The sequence below is a fragment of the Protomyctophum parallelum genome (assembly GCF_964188405.1).
Source record: "Protomyctophum parallelum genome assembly, chromosome: 15".
Classification (NCBI taxonomy): domain Eukaryota; kingdom Metazoa; phylum Chordata; class Actinopteri; order Myctophiformes; family Myctophidae; genus Protomyctophum; species Protomyctophum parallelum.
In genome coordinates, this window is record NC_139710.1 from 10425829 (window position 1) to 10443014 (window position 17186).

The following is a 17186-nucleotide window of genomic DNA, read 5'->3' on the forward strand; positions in this document are numbered from 1 at the left end:
AAGGCTCTAGACTAGAATCAATTGGTTTATTCCAACCTTGAGCAGCGCGTTGTCTATCGCGAGATGATGGCGATGCGGCTGCAGAGCAGTGTTGCCATTTCCGCTTGTTATAAGCGAGTAAGCGACTTTGGGCCAGACTTTGGGCTTGTTTTTAAAGTGTATTTGCTTATTAGCTTGCTTCCTAAATGTTGTTTAAACCAGAGGCAGGACCTCCCAAAATGAATATGTATTCCACCCATTGGCAAAACAAAGGAAAAACAGCCCCCATGTACGCGAGTCAAGTTCAGTCAACACAACTCGAGAGACTAGGGAGCCCCATACACGATTTATGTTGTTAAAATGTGTTTTTTTTTTTTATAGCTGTCTGATCTTAATATCACCCAATTTTAACAGACCCGGTCCCAAACCCTAAATAGGTAAGAGTGTAGCTAGAGCTGGTTGCTTGTTTCTCTCGCAAAGAACTGGCAACACTGAGAACAAGCGCAGTTAGCTAGCAGAAAGATTTTAGCTAGCCAGTAGCCACACACACACAAGGCAGTGAAGGAAGGCACACGGACTCCGCAGAAGCTCTTTCACGCAGATACATCAAGATGGCGTCCGCTCCGGGTAAGCAAAATTCCAACATTTCGACATATCTCGGTTTAAAGAGAATGGTCAATGACTAAAGTACACGTTTTATTGATAAATGTCCATTGGAGTGCTTTTGTGGTGTTTAAATGTTTAGATGTGTAAGAGGCGCTAGTTTTCGTTCGCGGTCGCCGGCGAAGGGAGGCTCAAGGCCTAACTTGAGGTCCCAATTTGGAGTTTGGCCCATTTTTCTCTGGAACGTCGCATGTTTATTATCTTCTATATTAGTATATTATATATAATCTTGTTTGATTTATGAGGTTTTTTTAATATGCGTTTTAAAAATGGAAGCAGTTTGTGTGAATCCGTCTTATTTGGCTTATTTTATTGTGATGAGCTATGTGAGCAATGATGCTAACGTTAGCAAGGCGGCGTTAGCATGGGTTGCGCGCGAAGGAGTTTGCCAGTGTTGTTGATTTAACACATAAACCTGAACCAGAAATATGACTAACGCCACATCCTTCTGTTAAGAATATTACATTAATTGAATACTTTACAATTACAGAATTACAGTAGTTATACAATAATGATAAAAAGACAATACAGTCCTTGGGGCGCCTTATTTCCATACAATGCTATACATGAAATCATCGATACTAGGAGCAATAAATCAACTGCCTACTTTAAATCCACGTTATTTTCGTATTTTTTAACATGTTTACAAACGTGTTTTGTTTTTTATTTACAGATTACAGTTCCTACACACAGGCCAGCGCCCAAACAGGGTAAGAAACGTGTGGTATAATTTTGGGGATTTTACATAGCTATTATACAGTATTATATATATATATAATCTATCAATCGGAAATAATTAATGCACATTGTTCTTTTTACAGGTACAGTTCCTATGCTGCTCAGCCCGCACAAGCGTATGGCCAGTCTGCACAGGTGAGAATTGATACGGATTAGTGAAGAAGCCTCAGTTATGGTGACGGAATCATATGATATTTCTGCCAGAGTCTAATTTTCCTCCCTTTGTTCTTCAGCAGGGTTATAGCCAACAGAGTTATGGCTCGTATGCCCAACCTGCTGCTGCTGCTGCAGACACCAGTTATACTCAGACAGCAGCAGCAGCTGGAACCTATGCCCAACCACAACAGCAGTATGGGTCCTCGTATGCACAGCCAGCAGCAGGTTGGTATGGTTCTATGGTTGAATCACATCACGGATGCATCTCCTGTAAGCCCAGTTGAGGTGGTTACCAAAATCTACTATTTGTGTATCCACAGCTGGATATCCTGCTGCCCAGGCCAGTGCTGCTCATGGCTACTCCCAGCCCACACAGGGCTATGGGGCAAGTGGTTATGATAGCACCCCTGCTGCTGCTGCTCCAGCTGCTACCCAGTCCACTTATGGGTCTCAGCCAGGCTACACAGCCCAGTCTGCCTACCCTGGCTATGGTCAGCAGCCAGCACCAGCTGCACCCCAGAGGTATGTGCCCATGTCACTTAATTTTTTATGTTTTATTAAGGATGAAATGACCACTGTTTTCGAGATGAAGATTCATGCTCTTTAGGTATATTGGTCATTGTTCTTGTTCTTTTTCCATTTTAGTTACAACGCCACTAGTCAACCAACTGGTTACAGCCAGAATAGCTATTCCCAGCCAGCTACATATGGCCAACAGCAAACTGGGTACCAGACTCCGCAAGGAAGCTATGCCCAACAGCAGAGCAGCTATCAGCAGCAGCCCCCAGCACAGCCGGCAGCGGCTCCACCCTCTGCCTACCCTCCTCCTCAGACCTCAGGTTCCTATGGACAGCCTCCACCCAGTCAGTACGGCCAGCAAGGTGGACCTCCCAGTTACAACCAATCCAGCCATTACAGTGGGTGTCTATTGTGTGGTTATGGCATTAACTTAACAAGCCTACCTCTGCACACTTAATTGTAAGGGTAACAATTGAATGTTTTAACATTTTTTGTTTTTCAGATAATTACAGGCAAGAGGGCCAGGGTGGAAGTTCTGGTTACTCTGCTTCAGAGCCGCCTTCAAGGTATCCAGGGTCAGGGGAAGGCAGAGGTCATGCCAGGGATGGGTTTGACAGAGGTGGAATGATGCATCGTGGGCGTGGAGGCATGGGACGTGGCATGGGGTAAGTTCCTTTCCTATATATGTAACCCTGCTTGTATTTTCATCCACAGGTGCGGTGGCCATGTAGAGCAGGGCTGAGGCACTCTCCTAAAGACCTGTTGAATCATTAAAGAATGATTTCATTCCTTTTTTCCAAATTATTGGTTTCCCACAATCCAAAGACAATAGTTGTCAAAGATTAATTAAGTGCCAGTGTGGGTATAAATTTTAACCAAGCATGAAGAATTTGTCCCAGCCCTACCTCTGAAAAGGCCAAAAGGTAAGAAAGGTAAAAGGTAGTGTTTTCTCATCATAGTTGGGTTGCACAATTGTCCATGCACTGTGCAATACACATTGTAATGGCACATTTTTTTAATTCACGATTCAGCACATGAAAATTATTATCCATAATCAGAAATGCTTTGGGTAACTGATAGTAGGGAGTTGGTTTACGGTCTGTTAAGCCATTCTCCCCCCCCCCTCCCACTACCATCTAAAAGAGCCTTTCTAGAGAAATTTAACACTACTTTTGCTGGGGGAATTTTTCAGAATAATGGCGCTAGAGTGCCAAGCAGATGGGAAGATTTTACTTTAAAAAGCCCTGGGGGCCTTCCATTTCCACCAAACTGGGAGGTATAATCATGTTCCATTACTCCCTCGCGCTAATAAGTCTGATCTCTCTTTAGAAGCGTTAATATTCCAAACGAGATGCTTGGTTAAGTCAGAAATTAGGACAGAACATCTGCATTCTGATGAACCATGGAGAGCGACATAGATTTAGAGAGAATAGCAAGTTTTGTTGGCCCGTAAACATGGAAGTGAATGGCTGCGTGCATGCGCAAAACATGTCCTGGAGCTCTGAGCAAGGCGTTGCCTAGCAACAGCCACTGTCAATGGATTTCAGCGATCCCGTTTTATATCATTACATATCACAAAGGACCTAAAGACGTGTGTACACGCCTGAGGCACCCTTGCGTTTTTAAATGAGGATGTGTATACACGTCAAATACGTACGTGTTAAGTGCTGGTATCCCATGTCATTCGACCGTGGCCTTTAAAACTGAGGTTGATTTGTGGTGCACTCTGGTTACTTTGGGTAGCTCAAGGTTCTATGGATTTTGACACACTTGCCTAATAGTTGCTTTTATTGGTAATATTAGAAGTTGGTGTACAACTTCAGTTTTCTCATCGGTTGCCTTGTGAATTTGCTGAGACATCTAGAGCAACCTATGCATTATTTAAAATGGACTTTAATGGGCTTTGAAGAAACATTTATAAATGAAATTCACATTTGGGTGTTATATGAAGTTAACTAAAAGGTATCTTGTTTTTTTCCCTATACCGAGTTTTAAGAGTCATGGGTTTGCAAGACTGTCTTTGTCGAGTCATGGGTTTGCAAGACTGTCTTTGTCGATGGCCATTTCTTTCTCAATTTACCAACCCACTTTCTAGTGGATAAATGAAGAAAGTTATGAGCTTTCTTGGATTTTCAAGGGAGTGATTAAATTGGCAAATTGGTGTGGGAGGTACAGAAAATCTAGAAAGTGTTTGTTAAATCTTTTTGAATTATGGTATAAATACACATTTGAGCAGAACTGCAATAAAATATGGGCAACATTTGAGGTGACCATAATGGAAAATAGAAAAATTACATAAGTAGAGGTATTCCAACGATCTGCTAACTTCTCAGTCTTTTCACAAGTTCGGATTGGTTTCTTAAAAAGAGAAATATATAGGGGAATGCCACTGTATTTCAGTTTTCCAGCAAGCTCCCCTTTTATGCATGGAAAAGTAGCTGTGAGAAACTTCTTGGGAAATTTAGGGCTCAAGGTCACAGCCAACATCACAGATTTGTCCTGGTTTGTGGGTTTATAGTCTTTAAAGAATTCGTTAGTTTTAGTTTAGATTTTCAGTTTTGTTTTTTTAAAGTTTTATTGATGTATTAGTTTTATTGTCAATACATGCTCCTCCTAACATCGAAAAAAATAGGCAATCTGGGGTGTAGGAGCGTCAAGTAGGTCATAAATGAAACACCCGTCTTTCTGAAAAAGCTAAGTTTGTATGTTGGAAGGAGCATGTATTGCCTCTTGGCATTAGTTTTTCCTAATTAGTTAATTTTGGATGGAAGAATGCATGACATCAGGTGTAACGTGTACATAACATTATTTATTCCAATATTGAGCAAAGCCTTGTACTGTACTAGATGGAGCTCAAATTATTGTACTGTACACATTAAAACACAATCGGTGCCGGGATTTTCTTCAAATCCCCCCCCCCCCCAAAAAAGCAAAGGAGGCATAATGTTGCTTGCTTTGCGATGATTACGCTAAAGTCTCTCTAGAAGCATTAATATTCTAAACGAGAGGCTTGTTGAAGTCAGAAATGACAAGTATGCTCTTTTGGTCAAAACCATGGAGTGCTCCCTCGATTAGGAGATACGAGGCATTCTTTCTGAGCCGTAAACAAGGAAGTGAACGGCAGCGCAAACGGCAAGGAGTATGGTGCAGGAGAGGCAAAAATATATTTTTTTGTTTGTTTATCAATAATAATAATGCGCATGAAGTGTGTACACGTCCACTGGATCCAACTGTTGGATTAGAATGTGGTAAACATTCATGCTCATCCCTAAACAGCTGGGTAATTACTAGATGGAGCTCAAATTAAGGGGGAAAAGCCCCATTATTTGAAAAGCAATTCTGTGCGTTGCATTGTTCATTTGAGCATTTATTTCCGATTGGAAAAGTTTTTTCTTAGTTAACCATAACAATCCTCGGTATCAGCAAATTAACAACACTACTCATGGTGTTCCCCTTAAGTGGCATACGTTATAGAGCTTAATTTAGCCAATTATTGGTTCAACGGCTGATGCCTCCTTAAAGGATAATTCCATGCTAGAAGGCTTTCTTAAACCTTATTTGTAGTAAACGTCCCCAACAAAGAGGTCCAGGTGTTATTTTGTGCAAAAGGGCATTATTGGCTAATGGCCATTTCCCCTAATATAAGCCCTCAATGGGTTTTTGTGCTAATTCGCTTATTTCCATCTAAAGTAGTAAAGTGTGACACTATTTACATTATGAAGAGAGGATATATACAAAAAATATAGATTTTTGAGCGATGGAAATAAGTGAATTAGCACAACACCCCATAGCCCAATGCAATTCATTGAAGGCTTATGGTAGGGGAAATAGCCAATGCGCTTTTTACACACAATAACACTTCGGTGGGGACGTGGAACAACTACAATTAAAGGTAAGAAAGCCTAACATGGAATTCTCCTTCAAAGAACAGTTTTGTGCCCAGTTGCATTCTCGAGTTTGTAGTGCAAGGATTTGCAAACTCATGTTTTGAAGTTTCAGTCTGGAGTTCATCAGGTGGTACGATAAATAATAGTGTTTCCTCTAAGTTTTTAATTCAGCTGTGGCAATAATTCTGGTTTGGTCTCATTGTTCATCTTTGGGGCCACCCAAATTATGTTTAAAGTTGAGGTTCTGTTATAAAATTTAAATGATCAAATCATCTGGACTACACTAGTTGGATAACAACTTGGCTAAATGACAGTTTATACTATGTTTTCAGTAGTGGTGTACCACTGCAAAATGATTACAGCAGAAACACTAAGGATACATGAGATATTATGCATGATTCATACATAGTAAAGTTACCCACATAGCATCTCCATAATGGCTTTCATCATTTGGTAACTATTTTATTATGCCACATGAATATTTGGGGGATGGGGGTTAATGTCTCACATTAATGCAATTATCAGTATGTTTTTGTGGTTTGGAATACAAATGTTTGATCACATTATTTTGAGCACTTTTTAACATGCTTTGTCACATTTATACCGTACAGGTAACAGTGAGAGCCATTTAAAACCATCTATACTCTAGAAAGTACCTGTACTCAATACAGAGCCGGCAACTTAAGCAGCAGGAGGGGCGCTTAAACAAAGATTCGGGGTCTGCCTATATTCCAACAACTAAGGATGGTGGTTTCAAAAGCATGATGGGCAAATCTATTAAGAGTTTGTGTTTGTAATAAAAAAAAAAAAGATTGTTTTAACATTGACTGCCACGGCTGCGCTCAGTTTATAGTCCGTTCAGTAGCGAGGAATACAACCCGAGGTTTTATTTTGTAACCCCTGAAATTGCACCCCAGTGAACCGGAAGTAGTAATCGGCCATTACGGATCAGTTACTTTGCTTTTATCAGAGCGTTACTATAGTAACTGAGTTGGTGCAGATTAACATTGACGTTCTGTTCAATCACCTCAATCTGGGCATCAATTCCGAGAGATCACAGCCATTACAGCAGCCGAGTGTTGCCTAGTGACGTGGAACACTACTATACGTAAAGATAAGAGGATATTGGATTTATAACCCCAAAGGATATTGGATTTATAATCCACGGAGATCTCCGTCCATGGCATACCACAGTTGTATTTGAAAAGATGGAGATCTCGTCAAAGGCAGTCAATGTTTTAACTTGGTAGATATTGTAACAATCAAATGAAATATATTTAATATGTTCATATTGTTATGTCTGTAAAACACTGAGCAATTGTTTTTTTATTTTTCTTACAAAGGTGAAAATGATCACCTGATCCTATTGTGAAATTTCAGATGCATTGTATTTTTATTAACTAGTACATATTTATTTGAAGTATAGATTTTGTTGAAGGTTGGTGTTGGTACAAGGTTACACCATTTAGATGTGTAATGGTAATTATTAGTTGCATCAATGCATCTGGAATTGTTATATGTACAATTTTTGAGGGGTATTGTACACATTTTGATGGGTTTTGTCAATGGTAATGAACTTGTTATTTGTATAGCACTACTTAAATCTGTCATTAACTTTGTAGCAAGCTAGCAAATTTATAACGGACAAATCCCCATCTCCCCTCGTTTGAATTGTATATTGATCACTTTTGGGAGTTAACTGCTGTTAGGATAGCAAGGAATGTCTTCATTACTCCCATATCCAAGCCTCATGGCTCGAGGCGTGGAAGTGGCCGTAAAAGGGAAATCGCCTTCATATCTCCATTTATTCCCCCATAGCAGCGCTGGAGACAGAGGTGGCTTCAGTAAGCCTGGTGGTAAGTTAACGAGTATTACACTGGTTAGTCCACTCCAAACCTTAAAACCTTTTTGAGCAAGTATGCTCCGAATATTTTTGATGCATATTACATTGTGGTACACAAAGTTTTATTTATATGATCACCTGAACATAAAGGGGGGTTCTTTTGGGGTGCAAGACCTCTTCCTCTGGGGTACTTGGTAAACATTTTGCTTTTATCACTCACTCACTGCCTGTGGTTTCACAGTTTTGTCAGGTTGAGTTTTTATCAGGTTAATCACAAATCTCTGATGGCAACAAACATGTCTTGTTTCTTACTGTCTTAAATCTCATGGACTGAATTCCTGGGTTTTTTGAGCATTCATATCTGGTCTTAAAGACATATGATACACAATTATTTGCAAAAGGGTCTGAGGTATTATTCATCCAAATATCAATATTACACTGAAGGAAATATGGTCATCCGTCAGGTATCATTTTCAACTTTCCTATATGGCTGAGGCTGATATATTTGGAGTGTCTGGGTTATCTCTTATAATGCTCCTCAAGAGTAATGTAATGTCCTCGTTGGCACACACTGACTTGTCTTTACCTTTTCTCTCTTACCCTCATTTGATGGACTACAGGACCCAACAGCGAAGGAGAGCGTGAAATGGGTGAGTAGATGACTAGACGTGTAGCTCGTTACATAATTAATTTTAGGGATGCCTCTATCACGATTTTTCCACTCCCGATTAACCATCAAAACCGCACATATTTAAGTCTCTATGCAGGTAGCACTTTTTGATCTTTACTTTTTATTACTGATTTTCTAGTCTGGAATGTTAAAATCAGGATTGATCAAGTGATATTACTCAACCCGAACATAACCTCCCCAGAATAATGGTCAACAAGTTCCACAACAGCAGGTTATGAGAATGACTGACCAATTTATTAAACTATCATTTTCTTGGGGACCCCTTGGAACTCCCTGGAGGACCCCTGATCCCACTTTAAGTGTGCTGTGTAGGACAGTGCACAGTTTTCACTGTCTGTCCGTGTTCCACATTACATCCGTTCTATAACATTTGTTAGCACTTAAGCAGTCATTAGCATGTGTGCGGTCTCTCGTCTAAGATAATTATTGCTGATCGACGCTAAAGAGGAATTTGCTGCTGTTGCCAGGGTGGAGAATCAAGCTCTTTATTGTTTGCAAATTTTGCATTCTGCTGTTGCATTTTCTAATACAGCTGACATTGCTGCTTGCTCTGCTCAGCGCTCGACTCGTATAGTACTGCCCTTCGAGCAGCAGCCTGCTGCCTAGGCTAGCTGCCTGCCCTGCACTCTGGCTACCTGCTATCAGAGCCACTCTGCCTGCTTGTAGCACTGTTATGATCACGCTGGATGGAACGAAGTGCTGAAGTGGAGTACTGGAATGGAGTGCTTGGATCGGATCGTTTGATCGGTCATTTTCGCTGTAGTCAGAACCCAATAACGTTTTTTGTCTAATATCACCCCGAGCGGATCGCGGCATCTCTACTTAATTTATATTGGATGATTATTCTACCATGTTTTTCTCTGCATGTGGCCTATTTTTGTAAGTTTCCAATCTGCAATACTTTATTTTTCAGGACGCCCTGAGGAGCAGGATGATTCTGAGAACAGCACGATCTACATTACTGGGCTGACTGAGAACGCCACTATAGATGAGATGGCTGAATTCTTTAAGCATGTCGGACCTATAAGGGTAAGAATTTCCTGCTCTTTATAACCCTCTTTTTAACCCCTTTTCTCCCCAATTTAGTTATTTCATTACTACTCACAAACACTTTTGTTGTCATGGCTACTGACACATCAGCCAGTGAGGAGACTCCCAACGGCAGCCTCCGACCATCACTCCCTGCTGACGGGTGACACAGCAGCCCGTAGGAAATTCATGCGTTTGACAAATATCGCCCACTTGCCCAGCTTACCTACCCAAACATGGGCCAATTGTATTCACATAGACTCCTGACAAACCAGATGCACCATGGTGGATTCGAACCCACAACCGTTGCACCACCCGATCGCCTTTGCAAAGTGGACTTGTGGCAACTTTAGTATGTAATGAACTCCTCTGTACTGTTTCTTCAGATTAACCGCAGATTGGGTCAGCCGGCTATTAACATCTACACAGACAAGGACTCTGGAAAGCCCAAGGGTGATGCAACCCTGTCTTATGAAGAGCCCTTCTGTGCCAAAGCAGCAGTGGAGCACTTTGATGGTATGTTTTGTGCTTTGACTTCTGCCTGTTCTTGATTCTGCATTTCCAGCACTGAACAATACAAACTTTTATTAGATGAATCCTTAATATCTTTCCATTTCATTTGAAGGCAAGGAGTTCCAGACCCGTAGGCTGAAGGTTTCCATGGCACGACGAAAGCCTATGATGGGAGGGATGCGAGGTGGCATGCCTATGCGAGATGGTATGATGGGTCGTGGAGGTGAATATCAGCTATGTGTTTTAGAAAGATTGAGTCCTGGTAGAGAAATATCTTTTTCCTAATGTAATTAAACTTAAATTAATGTTTAATAGGTATGATGGGCCGTGGAGGTGAGCGCGGAGGCTTTGTCCCACGAGGTGCTCCACGTGGAATGGGCAGAGGTGGAGGACCTACTGGTGGCAATATGCAGCAGAGAGCTGGGGACTGGGAGTGTCCAAACCCGTGAGTATTCATTCATGCATGCGATTTTCTGCATTTAACATTGGCTTGAAACTCTTATACTCAAATTTTTATTCTCCTCAGCGGATGTGGGAACCAAAACTTTGCCTGGAGAATGGAGTGTAACCAGTGCAAGGCTCCCAGACCAGAAGGTTTAGGTGGTGGACCTCCATTCCCCCCTGGAGGTAAGGATTTGTGAACTTGTCACTCAAGTCTGTTTTGGAATACTACGATTTCAAAAGGTGTAATCGTCTTAGTTGGAAGAATGTAATAGGAGCTTCCTTTTTTAATTAATGTTTTGAGTATGTGGGATATAGACTAAACTCTATTGTGTTTCTTTCAGGCGGTGATCGTGGCAGAGGTGGTATGGGAATGCGTGGGGGCAGAGGCATGGACCGAGGTGGCCCTGGAGCTGGAGGACCAGGGGGGCCTGGAGGTTTCCGTGGAGGCTGGGGAGGCGACCGTGGTGGTTTTAGAGGACGCGGCGGGATGGATAGAGGGGGATTCCGTGGAGGACCACGTGGAGGACCACCCATGGGCGGTAGAGGTGGAAGAGGAATGGGTCCACCCGGCAAGATGGACATGAGGTAAGGACATGACTTGCAATACTTTTTACCAGAACTGCATTACCACTTTGCAAAACTCAACATGCACTCATAAGTCGACTATATTGTCTTTTACAACTCGGGAATGCTCTGTCAATTTGTTTATATAACATTATAGTCAACATGGAGAGGGTCACCACATAAACTGTACAGTGAAGATATAGACTTGACAAAGTTCAAAACTCGCGTCTGGTCGGGAGCTGTCGTACGCTTTGTCCTCACTTGTTTTTCTGTCGTAGAACGGCGGAGCAGCATTGTTTGACCAGCTGAGAGGCTGCCAAAGGCATCGAAACATGTATTCACTCCTAAAATGTTAATATAAAACTGTGTATATGGGCTACAAAGAAAAGAAAGGAATAGACCTACAAGATGTGTCTTTGTGTCATATGAAATTTGTAGGAGCTTTCCAACTTTACAATTAAAATCGCGCTTGATTTAAGCCATTTAAACAGTGTTTTACATGCGATAATTTGGGCTGTCTGCTGGAATATTTCCATGACGTTGGAAAGTAGCCTATAGTGCAGTGCTGCAGCTGCGGAGAGTTCCAACATGCATGGGTAGCATACTGTAGCCTAATCTACAGCAGGCCAATGTCTTTCTGGAGTTACGGTATGTGCAATCTCCTCCTCGTTTAATAAACATGACGCGTCACGTCGTGCCAGCGCAAGTGGGAACCGCATCGGAGATGGGTATAGGCTACCCAGCCAGCCCACCACCACCACTCCACCAATGCCAGCCACATAGGCTACGGTTTTAGCTGCACATTCATATATTGACAGTTGACTGCCCAGCCACTGCAGCGACTAGCGACTGCGAGGCAATCTAAATAGACTGTTGAACGTGCATGGTCAGTTGGTCACGGTGTCAGACAGACAGGACAGGAGGAGCACCTATGCAAAACAGCAGCGTATGTGTGTGTGTGCGCCTATTTGTTATTTAATTCATGGTTCACAGGTTCAGGTTTTCGTTCACTATATCTTGTTGTATATTAAATTAAAAATAATTTTATATACAACTAACAACACTGTGTATGAGAGAGCTGGGGCAGCAAGTCCAGCGAAGGAAACTTTTTTTCCTGTAACCATGGTTTCCAGGATGTATTGCAGGTGTTCATGGCGCAAAAACGAGCGCGTGCCCGATAGATTTCAGCCGTCACATTTATTAACGTCAGAACGAAATTAAGGAACGATCAGCTGTTTGCGATCACTTTATAAATGACGTGGGTGTACTACGAAACCCACACTCTAATTTGGGGCAGATTTTACACTGAATTGATATATGAGGGCCCTAGTGTTTCATATGAACCGCATGGTTGGAGTTTGTTTAATTATGGCTGGAAAAAGTGCATTTGTAATTTAATTTCTTAAAGTGCAATTTGTCATTCCGGTTTTCTTCTTTACCAGGGACCATCGCCAGGAACGCAGAGACCGGCCTTACTGAAAAACGAATACTGAATTTTCTGTTTAGTGCAGATTTTTTTTTTTTCTTCAGTGGACATTTCTAATTTATGATTCCATATATGGTTCTAGAACTGCTTTTGAATATCCTGGTGCAGTTTCACTCAGCTCAAATGTTTTCTAGTTTATTCAATATTTTGCCATTGTCTTGTGCATGTTTTTTTGAATTTTTAAATACCGTATGCAAGTTAGTTTTTACAGTGTATTGTAAGATCTTTTTTCTTTTTATCGTAAATTGCCTCCTGTTCCCCATGACCAACTGATAGTTGTGTATTGACAAATTTGGAAAATAAAAAAAGCTCTCATTTGATTTCTTTGTTACACCAACCTTGATGAGAGTAATTGAATTTCTTACCTGGTGCTGCATGTTTGCCTATGTTTAGCTTTTCAGACGCTAAAATGCTCTCAATATGTTAATTCACGGTGTTTCACAAAGCAAGTGAGTTGAAACAAATATTACTTGGTCTACTTTAAAGCTTCTTTACCTGTGATAAAGGGTGGATATTGGATATAATTTCATAATGTGCTAAAAGATCAACTAACATTGTGAGCTTTATATTTTGATGCACAAAAAGCTATTTGGTCAAGCATTAGTATACTCAACAACTTAACTCGTATTGGTTTACTGAAATTTCCTCAAGGTGGCACCATTTACAAACATTGCATGGTTGGCTGCAATGCAGAGCCAATGCAAACCTAGTCTTGAGACACTGACTTCATCAAAGGAAAAGAGGCGCTGTTCCTTTTTTATTTTATTTTTCTTTTCCTATGGGCCGGTTCTCAGATTTATGTAAACCTGGCTTTTAGGAAACTTGCTTTTCAATTTGCCTACATTTTTGGGTTTCTGAAGATGGCACAAACATGCACTGTTATTAATCACATGTGTGAATGCAGGCCTGTTCCTATGTTACTACAATAACCACTTAAATTTATTTGATCTGCATCCTTAAATGTACTGACAATTTGTACAGGTTTCCCCTGCCTTGGAAAAGGAATCATTCCAAAATCAATACAAGCGTCAATCTTAGGCCACCAGTGTGAGGAGAACATCACCATCAGAGTGCCTGGCAGAGGATGTTCTTTCTGCAGCTGGAGTAATTCAATCTGAAATGTATTCTACATGGCCAACCTTGGTTCTATCCACACCATTTTAATCCTGAGGTAAAAATGATATAAAGAGGGTTAATTTGTGTTTATCTTGTCTGGTTCAGAAGTCAAACGAATCCCTGGCAATAGTAAAAAAGGGTCTTAAAACGATAGAGGATGTAGATAGATACACTACTGTATAATGCAAAAAATAAAGTTATGCTTGACTAGGCAGCAATGGTAAGTATTAAGCATGTGAAAACTCATGGTCATGATCACTTGAGTTCAGGCAGGTGTGAGAAGGGTGTACTTTGAAAAGTACAATCAAGATTAAAATTGGGCTGTGTGGCTCAGGCACCTTGGCTGGTAATCCATAGCCTGGTTAATCCAGTCTGGCACTGTGCCGCGGGTTCGACTCCCGATCCCGACGGCCTTTACTGCATGTCTCTCCCCATTTCCTGTCAGCCTCCTGTCTGTCCCTCTACAAAATATAAAATAATTACCAAGCCAATAAGTATATAGCCTACATACATCGAGGTGTAGTCATACACATATGATACACATTTGTATTTTTTACCTTTTTGCTGTTCCATCACCATTGCTCAACACTACCCACTTACCTAATTTAATTTATTTTCGTTGTCCATGGGGAAGCCCTGCATGGGTTTGGCTGAAATAAAATTATAAGCCAAAAAGATAATTGTTCGAGCAGCTCGCCCTTTTATTTATTTCAATACTTTAACTACTTCATATAAAGTTGTCTGGAAGTTATCTTGTCAGATTTGGCATCTTAAAGCACTCTTTCAGAAAAGCTGATTCATCCAGGCACAAAATGATCTCATCAGCCTCCTCCTTCCCCTTTCTCTCCTCTCTCTCTCTGTCAGTGTTACTTTTTAAACGAAAACAAGCCTCCCCGCGCATCTGAAATTGAAAATCATGCTGGCTGACAAACGGCCATGAGCAGCTGCAGTAGCCTACAGTAAAGTTAATAATTAAATAACGGACATTTGGTAAAGTTAACGCTCCAATTTTGGAGCTCGGCCGAGTCGGCCCTGCTGGATATTTTATATGCAACAGATAACGCAAGCCATTAGGCTAGTTGTGCAGTTGCAGTATGCTGCTGCTGTTTGCAGTGGGCTGCTAGGCTAGCATTTTTTCTGCAACCTCAATAAATGTCCCAAACACCTCTCTGACATGAGTAGCCTTTGTTCTCCCAAGTTGTGATCTTTTTATTAGTTTTTACAGTGGGCGTGAGATTGATTGATTTATAGATAGGCATAGGCCTAATTGAAATATATGGCCTCTAGCTGACCTCTTCTATTCTAGGGCCTACCGGTATTTGAACTTTCAGACTACCGTAGCCCACATACAGTAGTCCCGCGATCGAGGTGGCACACAACATTAATGTGAGTATGTGACGTCTGTACATAGTACATTATAATAATGTATGTATAATCATTGGGCTAAATACGCCGTTGTCTTGTCACATAATTACCCAAACAATATGACGGACTCGGGGTCCCTTCATTATGAAAATGCCTAGAAAAATACTATCCTCCTGAGTTCTGCAGTGTGTGTGGAGTAGACAGTGTGGGTACTGAGTAGCCTAGCCCTAGCCTACCCTACATCGGTGCAGAAAGAGAAAACAGTGTTCCGTTCGCTTTTATTATCTTAACAAGCTCGTCAAGTCTTTCTTCTGTAAGTATTTAACTTCCGCTATTGGGACTTCAAAATAAAAATGCCACTGACTAAACAAATACCGATACAACGAAAAAGCGCTGTATGCACTATAGGAATAATTTTGCAACAATACAAAAATAGTGGCCAATTAAGAATACATTTTGTAGTCATTTGGGACAGTGCAACTGCAAACCAAGCAGGCTGCCTATGTAAGAAAATGATTTACAACAATTTTACACACCACCTGCATGCCAGTTGCTTCTTTCATTATTGAATATGCTTTATTAGGAATATAGTTAACAAAATAAAATAAAACTTTTCCTTTAACCAAAATGGATCATTACAATATGCACCTTTAATCTATCTATAAATGCAGCACTTCTCTGTACGTACTGTCTGTACGTGTGTGTAAGGCAGCAGGCTATAATGCAAGTAACTCGAGAACCTTCGCCCCACCGACCGGCGGTCGGACCCACGGTTGTCCAGAACCGCCACAAAAGGCCTCTGGACAGGGCCCCTGCCTGCCTGTTCTGACATCACAACACATATATTTGTGGATATAGACACATAACTCCATATATAAGAATAAAGGGACACAGAGACAGATAGCCTATACAGAAATCTCCATATATGGGCATAATAGGGACACAGACAGATGGGTGGAACGGGTACACTGACACGGGTACAACGGGTATTGCATAGCCGGGTAGGGCTATGCAATGATTCTAGTAAAATATAATAATGGAAGAAAGAAATATGGAAAACTCAAGCTCAATATTTAGGCTATTGTTATATCTAGGCCTATATAATAAATATTTAAAGATGGAGTGCCGTGATTCTTTTTTTTCTTTCAGTTTTCCATGTGTCTATATATGAGGTGACAGTACTTCATTAGACCCCTTGGTGTGGTTATGTGCAATGATGTCTTTCCTTTGTATTTAGGGTTTCTTCCTGGAGGCTGAAACCTTGACAGTCAAACGTGCCAATGAAAAAAAAACAGTGATCTAGTGACATCACAATATGATCCCCTCTCCCTTTATCATGCAACAACAGCTGTGGGTGCCTTCAGTTCGGGTGGATCACCACCCACCAGGCAAACCATGTCCACATAAAAACGACATTTTAACAAATACCAGTAGGCTACTGTGCACTCTTTTGGAAAAATGTTTTAGGGTGGAAAAAATCACGGCACTCCATCTTTTTTTTTTTTTTTTTTTTTTGCGGCTTACGCCTTTTATTGATTTTTGAAGGGACAGACAGTAGGCTGACAGGAAACGGGAGAGAGATGGGGGGATGACATGCAGTAAAGGCCGTGTCGGGTCCGGGAGTCGAACCCGCGGCACACTGCGACTGGATTACCAGTCCGGTGCCCAGACCGTTACGCTACGGCCTGGGCCTCGGCACTCCATCTTTAATGTTTAGGCCTATTATCTGTTACAAATGGTAACAGTTATGCTTCCTGGGGCTTATTTCAGACAGACAACCCATAGCAGTTGGCATAGAGGTACAAATTATACCTTTATATTGGAGCAGAGCAATATTTGCTGGAGTCTCGGCTCCATCATCAAATATGACAATCTTGCAAAGGAATGCTATAACTTTAGTAGACTATTTTTTTTAAATATATTTTTCCAGACATATCAACAACAGCTGACTTAGAAATTATGTTGTTCATTTTTGCATTGTCCCAAATAAATAGGCTAACAAAAAATATAGACTTGTTAAGTTAACTGTCTAAATATTAACATATCCACAAGTGCTTTTAAATATATTTGTTTCCTTTTCGTTTGAATTTAAGGATAATGCATGTGGTCTCCGAGGCTATATATTTGTTAATTCGTCGAGAAACCAGCATTAAACATGTTTGTCAAATTTGCTCTAATCTATACTGCGCCAAC

At 41.0% G+C, this 17186-nt stretch overlaps 1 protein-coding gene across 5 annotated transcripts; it reads left to right on the forward strand.

The window, feature by feature from the left end:
- Positions 1–528: 528 nt before the first annotated feature.
- Positions 529–12832, forward strand: ewsr1b (EWS RNA-binding protein 1b). 5 transcript variants are annotated; one of them, XM_083784387.1, is made up of 16 exons: positions 529–606; positions 1316–1352; positions 1464–1515; positions 1614–1761; positions 1857–2058; positions 2182–2453; positions 2558–2720; positions 7761–7798; positions 8406–8435; positions 9390–9505; positions 9892–10021; positions 10131–10241; positions 10334–10463; positions 10545–10645; positions 10804–11047; positions 12469–12832. In XM_083784387.1, exons 1-16 carry the CDS (start codon positions 591–593, stop codon positions 12503–12505), a joined length of 1827 nt encoding a protein of 608 aa, XP_083640513.1. In that variant the 5' UTR covers positions 529–590; the 3' UTR covers positions 12506–12832. The 5 variants fall into 5 exon arrangements, with proteins under 5 accessions (XP_083640513.1, XP_083640516.1, XP_083640514.1 ...); XM_083784390.1 differs by having other exon boundaries at positions 10131–10223; XM_083784388.1 differs by having other exon boundaries at positions 7764–7798.
- Positions 12833–17186: the final 4354 nt, after the last annotated feature.

Coding starts and splice junctions, on each gene's coding strand:
- ewsr1b (XM_083784387.1), top strand. Junction 1,762..1,856: donor GTATGCACAGCCAGCAGCAG/GTTGGTATGGTT, acceptor GTGTATCCACAG/CTGGATATCCTGCTGCCCAG. Junction 2,454..2,557: donor CAACCAATCCAGCCATTACA/GTGGGTGTCTAT, acceptor TTTGTTTTTCAG/ATAATTACAGGCAAGAGGGC.